Genomic DNA, 12,296 nt, shown 5'->3' with positions numbered 1-12,296 from the left:
GAGGACATACCAGCTAACTACTAGAGAGCTCAGCTCAGCCAGCGCGGCCAGCTGGCCTGAAGACAGTTGCATGATCTGCTGCCTTTGACTTGAAAAAGAGAGTGTGCTGCCTGGAGGCAAGTGCTTTGTAACAAATAACATTACCAAAGAATATGAATGGTTCCTGGAATAAAGAAATAGGCAATAACTCAAATACCTGATTTGGGTCTAACCCCTAATTTGCCAAATGAATCTGAAATACGAAGTACTTGTAGTATTTGTGGATGTAACATCCTGTGTTGTTTTTTTTTGTTTGTTTTGCTTTGTTTTTTAGTCTTCTTCATTAGTAAGTTACATACTAGTGAATAAGGTTCAGAAGATCTGATCTATGCTATATCTGTGCTATGTGGCCTGTTTTCACATAACAAGTCTCTATGATACTAAAGGACCTTTTACCTAGCATTTTATATCAGTGTTCTCTGAACAGTTTTTAAAATGCTTTGTAAATACATGAAGTGACTGCTAGTCCTCAGAATGCTAGCTCCCCTCCTGTTTTCAGAGCCAGGGAGAAAAATCAGCTACATTTTGGACTTCCTGTGTTTTCTTTTTCACAAGATGTTCAGTGGGACTTAGTCGGGTTTTGTACAAATCTAGTAAAAAAAGACTATTGCAATCTAGCTGAATGACACTTTAAAGAAGCGATTTTAGAATATGAAGAGAATGCGTAGATACTGTTTTGTTTCATGATTAATTTATTTATCTATAATGGATGTATAGAAAGATTTTTGCAACTATTTGTAAGGGTGAAATATGCAATAAATTTTACACTATATTTTGAAATCAGTTGAAATAATTATGGCAAAAGAAGAAGACTACAGCTGGTTGCTGAAGTTTTGTAATATTTTGTACAGTAAAAAGCAAGAATGTCCTTACATAAAAAAAATAATCTACATCAATTGAAGAAAAAGACCTAACAAAGCAAAAATACATGACCCAGATTTTATTTGTGTAACATAGATTAGAGAAAATTTCTGAGAAATGGTTAGACCTGGTAGATAAATGAAGCAATATATCATTATGAATTTGTTTTCAGAATTGTTGCTTTCCACTAGTTTAACTGTGAACCAGTGAAAAGAGCTAAATGTCAAATGATTTCCCACTGAGTGCAGCGTGGAGTACAAACAGGCTGAAATTTTCCTTATGAGCACAGAGAAAGCATATACCCTATTCACACTTTACACCCACTTAATGTCCAGTCACAGGAAAGAAGAAAAAATTGATCTTGTTTAGTAACAAAGATATTTTTCCAGGCCTCCATGGGAAGACAAAATGTTTGGCAGATCTGGACATATTCTTTCCTTTTAATCTCCATTTGGACGTTCTGCTTTTATTTAAGAAACTTTAAGATGAATCATAGAATCATCTAGGTTGGAAGGGACCTTTACGATCATCAAGTCCAGAGGTCAACCTGACACTGCCAAAACCACCACTAAACCATGTCCCTAAGCACCACATATGTGGTATGAGTATGAGATAATTTTCATCAAGACTTTTTTTTTTTAAAGCAAATTTCTTGCCTGGGTCTGAGATCTGAATTAATTCTTCCCATTCTTGCTGAGACAACTGTGTTTTCACTGGCAGCCTGGTGAGACAGTGAAGCAGTCTCCCAGCACTAGCCCCATCAGCCAGCACTGATGTTCTGACCTTGGTAGTCCTGTGCACTCAGGATGGCAGGAATCCGCTTCTAAGCTGGGCAATGCTCTCTGCCTTGAGGCCTGTCTGCTCATTGGTAGCAGTTGACTTAAGCAAGAAAAACCTACCAGCCTGAAAGGTCCACATACAGAAACCTTCTTTAATGCTCTTTACATGTCAACAAGGAGGAATGAGACTGCTCTTCTTGTATTTTATAATGAACTTTATGTTAGAGGAAGATTTTGTCATATAGCAAGGACCTGCCTTTGACACTTCCAGCATATAGTGTTCCTGGTAGGGAGTAGAAGTTGGCTGTTGCTAGGGCTGTTGCTGTTGTGAGCACAGTGCTCAGAAAGGTGCAAAAAAATCAGTATGATACTGAGTGTGGGAACCTTTGTTTTACTCTTGTACTGCTCTGGTATGGCACATCTTTCCACTGTGCACACTCTAAGCGCTAGTGACTGTAGTAATAGTCTATGCAACTGCCTGCTGATGCAAAGAAGGGGACACCTTTGCTTCTCTGCTGGCTCCAGCTGCACGGGGATGCAAAGGAATTTCCTCATCCTCCATCTGCTGTTTAGCAAAGTTCACAAAAACCTGTGTGAGGAAAGCAGAAAGTCAACTGAGATGAGTTAGTGGAATGTCTCTCTACATTTGCATCCTCTTGGCCTCTCTGCAGGGAAGAGACAGAAAGGGGAATCAATAGACATGAACTGAACTGAGACATTGTGTATCAGCAGGGATCATTAATTCCTTCTTTATTTTGATAAACTTCCTTCCTTTGGATGCACTTACTTGCAACTAAAATCCTATTTTTTCCTCAAGCAGGAGATGGGTTCAGCAAGGTTTGCATGGCTTGCACAATGTAAGTGAGTTTGGTTGTGATGGGAAAGAGGAGAAAGAATATTTCAGTAAGCTGTAAGGCAGCCTGGAATGTCTCTCTAGGATTCCCATCAAAGACAACTTTGCATATGTGGACCCCCAGCTACTTAGGAAAGCAGGCAGATGGGGCTAATACCATCAAGCAAGTGGGTGTTGCCAACAGTTCCAGTGGTCCTTCCAGGTTTTGTGTGTCTAATTACTCCTGTATAAAAGTGCATGACAGAGACATATAAACATTTAACTAGATAACACAGTATCTCTGACACAACACAGGCCAAATCTCTTATTTAAAATAAAATGTTATTCCCAGGTCAGCAAGCCTTATTCTGAATAGCTGATCTTGCTCAGACTGCTGCTATCGAAGGAATAGGTTGTGGGAATTCTGGCATCTGAAAAACATTGTCATACCAGATCTCAAACGGCACCTATTTACACAGGGAGTTAAGTTACAGATTTCATATTTCATCCACCTGTCAGGGAATCTTGCCTGAGAAAGAGGTTTGACAATTCTCTACTCTGAACAGTTTACTCCTTTAGTTGTTTGGATACATTCCCATTGCATTGCCTACTTCTTGCCAGACAGGCTCTTATGGATGCTTAATTTTTTACTCACCTGATCTAAAGTTGTTTGAGACACAGAATATTCTTCAATATGCAAGTTTTCCTTATTGGAGATTATTAACCGAAAAATCTTAGCCAGAGAGGAGGAGCAAATCTGATACTGCAGCATGTTGTAGTGTTTCTCTCTCTGTAAACTCCCTGGGAAGTTCATGCGTATGAATTGCTCAGCAGGAGCAGGATCTGGAGGCAGCCCAGACTTTGGAGCTTTGATTTTCAGAGTGACAATGTAGCCATCTCCAAACCTGGGAAGCACATGTGGATTTGGGAATTGGATGAAGAGATGGTTTCATTATTCAGGAAGGAAATTAATTTTCAGCAGCTCTGAAAATATTAATAGTATCCGAAAGATAATGCATAAGATCTAGCTTTGTAAGAAGCTCTGTATTTATCCTGCAGAAGTGGTGTGTAGCATAATGGAGTTGAAATGAGGTCTGCTCAAATTGTCTAGGATACCACAGAGTTGCACTCAGAAATGGGTCTGTTTAAACAACAGCTCTTCAGATTGGATTGCTGTATTAAGAACAGTACATGTCACACATACTAAGTTTTCCCATTAACAAACACCATAAAAATATTCTACTTACTTACTTGTATTTTAGCTGCTGAATTGTGCCCAAGCATTTGAAGGTACCTTTTACCATGATGGCTAAACGAGTACAGAGGGCTTCACATTCTTCCATACTTTCAAAAGAGAGAACAGATGTTTAAGATAAAAGCCAGCAGGTGACCTTCAGCTACTCTGGGATTCTGAATTCTATATCTTGTTACCTGTGTGAGGTTAAAACCACAGCTCGCCCATCTCTGAGCACACTGACAATAGAGTCCCATAGGAGGCGCCGGGACTGAGGGTCCATTCCAGTAGTCGGTTCATCCTGTAAGGGAAATGTTAAGGCAATCAGAGTCAGAGAAGTAGATAAGAAAAAGAAAATCTATTTAGAATCAAATAATTGGGTGTTTGGGCCTTAGTATATAGCTGCTTCCCTACTGAAATCTGTGCCTTAAGAAAGCACGTGCACCTTGAAAAGCATACGAATGAATGGGTAGAAATGTACTTCTTGGCACAAAGCAGTAAGGAAACAAGTGCAAGAAACTGCAAGTAAGAATATAAAGCTGTCTGTGTACAGCACAGCTACAGGGAAGGGAATGCAGTGACTATTATGACAAAGGCAGTCCCCAGTCTAGGGTCTTAGATATCAAAAATGTAAGCATTTGTGATACCCCAGTATAAAAACATTTAGGGAGCAAAATAGAAATACTGGGAAAGAGGCTTATGCAGTAGCAGTTACATCAAATTGTGTCAAGTTTGGCTCCTGTGTTTTGATGGACATTAGAGATGTAGGTCAATGTACTGGAGAAACAAAGAAAAGAATTTTATATCTATAATACTAGCTTTAAGACAGAGATGAACACTTCAAATAAAATCTTTCTTTTCTGGGGCAACAACTCTTGTAAGAGGAGAGTGAGCTCTCCCTAAGTAACCTTCTTACTTACATAAACGTATAGGACACATTCCACAACCCAAAAATCTTGTGAAGTCACCCTGATTTACACCAGCTAAAGATCTGGTCCTGCATAAATCAGTTAACCAGTTAGTAACAAAAACAAATTTAAAAATCTTGGAGAAAAAAAAATAATCATTCAACAATTTGTCTTAGGAAATGATAAGAAAATGTTTTATCTGGCTGTTTACTACATACAGGCAGAATACATGTAAATAGCAGAAGGGACCGTGCTATTAAAGTGTTATTAAAATGTTTCTTTTTAGCCTACAAATTAAAGTGATACAGTATAATCTAAATAAAGAACTTTTGTAGTAATTGCATTTAGAATTTCCCTTGAGATACACAGTTATCTGATAACTTATGTTATTTGATGAGAACTACATTTCAGCTTTTGTGTAGTTTAGTCTAAATTTGTATAATTTATTCCAAAGATATTGAAGGCTGCAAAAGGGTAGTTATCTCCCTCTGTTCTGCTGGATAAAGCAGCAAAATGTATGTTAAGATCATCTTTTACATGAGTGGTTAAACTCTGACAAGAAAAGGCAGACTGAAACCAAACATGGATTTGAATTCAGATTTGTATGGATTATGGATTTAATCTCAAACCACTCTTTGTTGAAGATCTTTAATTCATAGTCACTTGGAGTCCATTGAAAACATAGTTATGCATCCCAGTCTATCCCTGAAATTAAAGAACTCAAAATTACATCGAAGTAGATGTAAGTTGAGGGCAGAAAGGAGCTTGCAAGAACTGTCATAAACATCCTTGTACCTCTTTAGCATATAGTTTTATGAGATGTTATATTGAACTGTCACAGAGCTATGTTATCATGACACTTACTAGCAAGACGAGTGGTGGACAGCCTATCAGTGCAATGGCAGTGGAAAGCTTGCGCTTGTTGCCACCACTATAGGTGCCAGCCAGGTGGTCTGCATACATAGGAAGTCCCAGCTTCTGGATGCCCCATTCAGCAACCTATGAGAAAGACCATCTTTTTCACACAGCAGCTAATGCATAACAGATGGGGTTGCTGGTACATCCCTCTTCTGGCAGAGACATGGCAATCCCCTGGGTTTTAGCACACTTGTTTTAGAACTGGAGCAGAGGAGTCCAAAAATTTTTATGATGATAAGGGTAATTCTAACTACTTGAGGGAAAGCCATAAACCAGCCTCATCTGTAGACTTCCTATCTGTGCAAGAACATAAATTATTTTCTTCTGGAATCTTCTTCATATTTTCTTTCTTATACATAAACAACTTTAAAGACAAGAACAAAACAGCAACCAGTGCAGTTCCGAGTCATAACAATTGCATCTTTAGCCTTCCACAGTTGGTGCCATAGTTTTGCAAGTACCGTTAAAGCCGGTTGACAGAGCAGTCTTGTACTTAACTGTCAAAATGACAGGAACGACTCCCAGGACCACAACACACAGAATGGTAAGCTCACTTTGGAAATTCTGGCCCTTGGACTTTTATGAACCCAATTAATCATCACAAATATTCACTGTAACTAAGTATAAGTCAAAAGCAAGATTGCTTTACCCTCTTGATTTCCTCTGCTGGAACTCCCCGGAGGCGTGCATATAAGTAGAGATGTTCTCGTCCTGTAAGCAGGTCATCAATGGCATCAAACTGAGGGCAGTATCCCATGTTTTGATGGACATTAGAAATGTGGGTCAATATACTGGAGAAACAAAGAAAAGAATCTTATATCTACAGTACTAGCTTTAAGACAGAGATGGACACTTTGAGTAAAATCTTTCTTTTCTGGGGCAACAACTCTTGTAAGAGGAGAATGAATTCTTCCCGATACAACATCCTACTGAAATATCTGTCTGTACAGAATAGCAAAGAATATTTACTCATCTAAGTCAGCTCAGTCCTGGTTAAGAGTGTAAGCCCATTTCCCCTTACTCATTTTCCCGTTCAAGTATAGTCTAACTTAACAAGAAATTCTTTGAACAGTCACTCAGATCATATCTTTTTGCAAATGGTGTTTATTTCTAGAAGGAAAAAATCAGTCAATTTCATCTCAGAGTGTGGTCACTGGGAACAGACAGGCAAGACACAAGGCTAATGCTTTGATGGTAGTAACAGTAGGAGTATAGAATCACAGAACCATGGAGGTTGGAAGAGGCCTCTGGAGGTCATCTTGTCCACCCACCCTGTTCAGTCAGGGTCACCTACAGCAGGTTGCCCAGGACCATGTCCTTGCAACAAAATAGATATTGTTCAAATCACATTAATGGACAAAGAATGAAATCCCAACTACACCCAACAAATGAAGACACACAACCTGGAATTAAACTAACATAAGTGAACACCAGATCACGCTGTATTAATTTATGACATTATGCCAGCACTGTATAAACAAAGATACTAGAAGCAGCTAGAAAAAAGTCCCAAAGCTCAGATCAAAGTACCCTGTTGGACTGTTTATCTTACGTCTGCGAGCTCTTGTCAGTAGACCCAATTGCCTTGTCCCACTGTTAGCATTATTGTAACTTACCCACAGATTTTACAACTGAGTGTTAAAAGTATAAAGTGCCAGTGTGTGCTAGCTGTGGTCTCTTTCAGTGCCATAAAACTGGAAAAGAGCTGCTGGGTCATTCAGAATATGATCTGTGCAGTTCTACCCTGATAAATGGACTGTCACAGGGTTGGTTTTTTTAAGGTACTTACCTATTGCCAGCCACTACAGCATCTCCAGATGTCACGTCAGTGTCTCCAGTCAGCATTTTGAATGTTGTTGTTTTGCCAGCACCATTCACTCCCAAAAGACCAAAGCACTAAATAACAAAATGTATCACATTCTTTAGTATTTCCAACTTGCAAATCAGCAGGGGCGTGAAATCTGAACTGATCCGTGGAATGCAATCTAGTGTTATTGAACAACCTACCTCTCCGGGACGGATGCCAACACAGAGTCTGTCCACTGCAGGCTTGTGCCTACCTGCATAAATCTAAATAAACAGGGAAAAAAAAAAAAAAAAAAAAGAAAAATCTTATTTCAAGACATCTACAGCAAAGAAAGTCTTCTGAATGTTTAAGCTTAATGCTATTGGGATGAAGCAACTTTAGAACCAACACAAAATTAAAAAGAAAGAGTAAGCATTCTACAAAGTCAGACATTTAGTTATATTAAATAAATTTGTAGTGACGCCTAAAAATAACAATTTTTCCGCATGCAGCGATTTACGTCATATCTTTAGCACTAGGAGATAAACCTGATGGAACAAAGTATCTCTGACATATCAAACCAAAGTGGAACAATATAGCAAGTTAGTCTCAAGAACGATACTGCAGTTCTCTATTCATGAGATCCCAGCAGTGTGTGCAATCTTTGTATTTCTATAGCTCAAGCTTGCATGCATTTTGACAGCATAATTCAGATGCCTTCAATGTCTGGAAAGAAGATAAATTAGCAATTACTATAGCCCTCAATGTCAAAGCAACCAAATGGTTAGCCTGAGATTGAAATTCACCTATGGAAAAAACAGCATTGTAGAAGAACAGACGAGTAGTAGAAATGGACACTCAATAGATTTGACAGTCATGTTGGATGACGTGAGGTAAAACAAACCCCAAAACCTTAAGCAGGGAGGGTGGCACTGTCCTTGCTGGACTTCCCTGTGGTTTGATTTCTAATCAAATGTAATAGCCAAATAATATGTCAAGCCTTGACTTCTAAAAAGTTTATTAATTTCTAAGGCACAAGGTTGATTTTGAAAACAATACCATCTGAATCCATAGCTGAAAGACATTCTGAAAAAATAAATTTATGCTAGACTAATTTGTTTCATTCATCTCAAAATATTACCTTGGTCAGTTCTTGTAATTCTAAGATATGTGTTTTGTTCCCTCCATTCATAATTCTTTTTCTTTCTTCTGCAACATCTTCATCTTCACCAATAATAGGTGACATGGCATTCTCAGCAAACCTGGAAGAACCCAAGAGATTGATTGCAGAAACAATGAGATGCCCTGGGTGCAGTTAGAATAACAGTGTGAAACAATGGTTAATCAATTGCCAAAAAGGTGACTGGTGGAAGCAGTGGGACTGTAACTTCACAACGTGACATTGGCTGGAGCATTCCTGTTGTTGGGAGAACCCCTGACCTTTGAAAGTTAATCTCTAAAAACTAAAAAGGGAGGAAATGGCTTGGTCAAAAGACCATGCCTTGTCAGTCACTGGTATGACATAACCTTCCCCTCAGCCACAGCTTTTGCTGTTTCACTGCTCCTCAGTAGCGAATAGTAGTCCTTCTACAGATCTTTTGAGTAAACCTCCCTGTAAGACACTATTTTCATAATTGTACCAATTAGTACTCTTGTTGGCAATCTCGAACAGGAATGAATGACCCACTTGCACCTGGCAGGTAGCTGCTTTCATTGAGGTAGAAGCACATTTGTAAAGCAGAGAGGGGAAGCTTGCATAGTGTCCAGACTGCAACTGTCCTGTGCAATGGACTAGAATTCCTGTCTTGGAATGTCAGGCTAGTACCTCATGCCAGTACTTATGACACTACAAACTGTCCGATTAGTTTTATAATCTCACTATTGCAATGTGTTAATCTAAAAAAACTCTACATTAAAGTCTCAATTTGAGAAAACTTGTTTCTTTAATAACATATTCTTAAATCCTGTTAAGATAATGCACATTTGTAAATCCTTTCTTGAACCAGGATATCAACAAATTAAGATGAAAACAGGTAAGTAAACAGAAAAAAAAAAGCTGAAAAATTCAGAGAAGTAGAAAAAAGAGGGACATGGAGAATAACAAAGTCACCCACCCTGTTAATAAAGGAATATTAATACAAGCTTCCAGACATACCATCTTGTGGTGAACAAATGGTGTTGCATAAGGAGATTCAGAATGAAGAATGTAAACCCTTGAACAGTCATGGCAACCAGGTTCTTTCCAACAAAGTCCCATTGAAAAGGATCAGAAACATGCTCCTCACCTTTGGAGAAAGAGCACCAGAAAGCAAGGTGAAATACTGCTGAAACAAAACACTGCTCCTCAGAACAAAAGGTGTAATTATAATGGTTTAGTATTAAAATCTGTACTTTGTTTGATCATGATCAGGCAATGTCTCATTTTCCAGTGTCTTATAAAGATTCTTAAGAAAATACACTCCAAGCTCAGCTGCTGCATAGAAGCAAAAAGGAATATAAGCTCTCTGAATATGCACTACTTTGGATATCATAACATGAAATTTGCATGGATTATGTGAAACACATACATTTTCTGAATAAAAACAGATGAGTTCTGCTATATGACTATTCTTTTAATAAGAAGTTGTCCGATATCAGAGACAGCCATATCCCAAGAGGATGCATTTGAAGAACAGCAGCCACTTAAGCATTAACATGAGGGCCCCCAAAGTATTAAAATGAAATGAAACAATACATCTTACTGTAATGATCTAAGGACTTCAGAACAAATTATAAAAAGACACCAGAATCTGACACTGAGCAAATGGGTTCATTTCCAATACAGGCTACTGGTTGGGCCATAGAGTTCTGGCAGCTGTATCAGCAGCTGTAACTCACTCAGAGAGGTTGAACTTTCATACTCGTCATCCACCTGACGATGTGAAAGGGAAGAAACAGCCACTAATTTTCCAGGTTAAAACTTCCAACCATCTCATCCAAGGTCAGGACATGTGACACTGATATAACTTGTTGCTTATTGGCTCTTACTTACCAAACCTGGCATATACTTCAGTCACAGCTTGGTTCATGGCCAAGTCAATGAGTCCACGGCCCAGGCAAAAATGTGGGAAGACAATCAGCACATTTTTCAATATTTTATTAAACTTCAGCAAAGACTATAAGAAACAGAAGCAACATAATAAGCAGTTAAAAACAGACTTCTTTAAGAAAACATAGCAACATGAGTGAAAAGTTCTTTGTCATGTCAGAGAAACTGGATGTTCTGTGTTCTTACAACAGAGAAAACAATATTTATCGAGTTACACCCAAAGCATCTGCAACCTAGAACACAGCACAGCAGAATGCTGGCATACACTGCACCAGGCAAGGTGCTTGTGAAAAACTGTCAATGGGGAAAGAAATTAATCTTTGTATATGAACATGTAATTCTGGTGTCAGCTCTTAAAAACAGCAACTGTGAGCAACAAGAAAAAGTGGTATTTTTCTGTTGTAACATCTTTCTTTATAGCTGGAATGTTTCCATCATAAGGACCGCCACAATATCGAAAAGTACTACTGCCTGTGCATAATTACACACTAGACTTTGGTGCAATGTGGAGATACCCAAAACAGTGTGAGTGCCAGTAGCTGTCTAGCTACACCAACACTGAATCCAGAGAAGGGCAATTTTCCCTCTGGAGACACAGTATCTACAACAGGAACATATTCTCAAAGATAACAATACCGGCCTGCTGTCCCACAGACTGAATGGCACTAGATTGAACCCTGCGCTGCCAAGAAGCATGGATGAGAATGTAGGAATACCAGGGATGGAGAGCATTGTAAAGTTGGCCCTTGAAACCATGAACTGAACCAAGATCTGTTCCTCCTTCCTAGCAAACAATGCTTGATCAGCACACAGTGTTTGAAAATGCACTATCAGTAATGATAGCTAATTGGATTGCTGTCAGATGTAGAAAGGGTGTCAGTCTCAACAGCCAGAGTATCAGCAGCTGTAGAGGTGGTAGTAGTAGTGCATACAAGCTAACTGTGTTTTATAAACATCTCTTAGCCTTTCTAAGAACTAATTTTGGCACTCACTGTCTACTCTGTCTATTCTTGTACTTTCTGTCACCTTCCTGGTGCTGTTAAACCATTTTTTGGAAATTCTCAAAATGCTGTTATAAGCAGAACATCTCCTTTAACACAATGACTAGCAGGAGTAAGTGACTTTCCTTACTTAGTGGTGACTCTGATTTTCTACCATCTACCTCTTCCTGTACAATCCAAGCTGCAGAAGCAAGCACAAAGTGCCATGTCCCCTCCTCCTCCACCGTGAAAGTGTACAGAAGTTTGCTCATAGGGTTGAAAAACCCTGAATGTCATTCCTTGTGTGTGTAGCCCAAGAAATCAATTGCCCTTGCTTCTCTGGCTTATTCTGCTCACCTGTCCCTGCAGTTACTCAGCAAATTCCCCACTCATGTACTGTCAGAAAAAGTGGTGATGTAGAGAAAGACAGTTACTGTTAGAGATGATTATGCTTGGGCACCCTTTCCACAGCTCTTTAAAACCAAGTGTCAAAAAAGACATTACTTACCGGGTTATTTTCAAATAACTCCAGGATGAATGTAATGGCACTGCTGTTGATCCCCACAAAGAGATTAATACAAGACAATGCAACATAAGCAGTGCTAGGGACACTGAAGAAAGAAGCAGCAGGGTACATCATGGGAATGATTGCCCATCTGCATGCAAAAGATAGAAAAACTATGATAACAGGTTCTCAGTATTCTCATGTCAGTTGGTCTAATGAAAACATAAAGTTGAGCTTTCTTCTCATCCTAAGTGTAATGAAATGGTGTAACTAACCAGAGATGCTACTACAGCATTCTTTCCCTGGTCACAAGATAAAAAGCTTTTTCTGCTTAGTCTTCTTTTGCTGTTAAAATGCAGGGCCATA

At 38.9% G+C, this 12,296-nt stretch overlaps 1 protein-coding gene across 1 annotated transcript in view; it reads right to left on the bottom strand.

The window, feature by feature from the left end:
* Window positions 1-2,145: 2,145 nt before the first annotated feature.
* ABCA4 (ATP binding cassette subfamily A member 4) overlaps window positions 2,146-12,296 on the bottom strand; it is a gene marked incomplete at both ends in the record, with an annotated part of 75,542 nt that continues 65,391 nt past the window's right edge. Inside the window, 12 exons of the mRNA XM_082484215.1 lie at window positions 2,146-2,268; window positions 3,167-3,416; window positions 3,763-3,855; window positions 3,943-4,046; window positions 5,518-5,652; window positions 6,221-6,362; window positions 7,361-7,467; window positions 7,579-7,641; window positions 8,499-8,619; window positions 9,513-9,642; window positions 10,389-10,512; window positions 11,934-12,081. Coding sequence (XP_082340341.1) covers window positions 2,146-2,268; window positions 3,167-3,416; window positions 3,763-3,855; window positions 3,943-4,046; window positions 5,518-5,652; window positions 6,221-6,362; window positions 7,361-7,467; window positions 7,579-7,641; window positions 8,499-8,619; window positions 9,513-9,642; window positions 10,389-10,512; window positions 11,934-12,081 — 1,540 coding nt within the window. The remainder of the gene's footprint in view (window positions 2,269-3,166; window positions 3,417-3,762; window positions 3,856-3,942; window positions 4,047-5,517; window positions 5,653-6,220; window positions 6,363-7,360; window positions 7,468-7,578; window positions 7,642-8,498; window positions 8,620-9,512; window positions 9,643-10,388; window positions 10,513-11,933; window positions 12,082-12,296) is intronic.

Source organism: Vanellus vanellus, assembly GCF_965231255.1.
Source record: "Vanellus vanellus genome assembly, chromosome: 5".
In the NCBI taxonomy this organism is placed as follows: domain Eukaryota; kingdom Metazoa; phylum Chordata; class Aves; order Charadriiformes; family Charadriidae; genus Vanellus; species Vanellus vanellus.
Note: the sequence above shows the minus strand (reverse complement) of the source record. Positions and strands in the feature narration are given on the sequence as shown.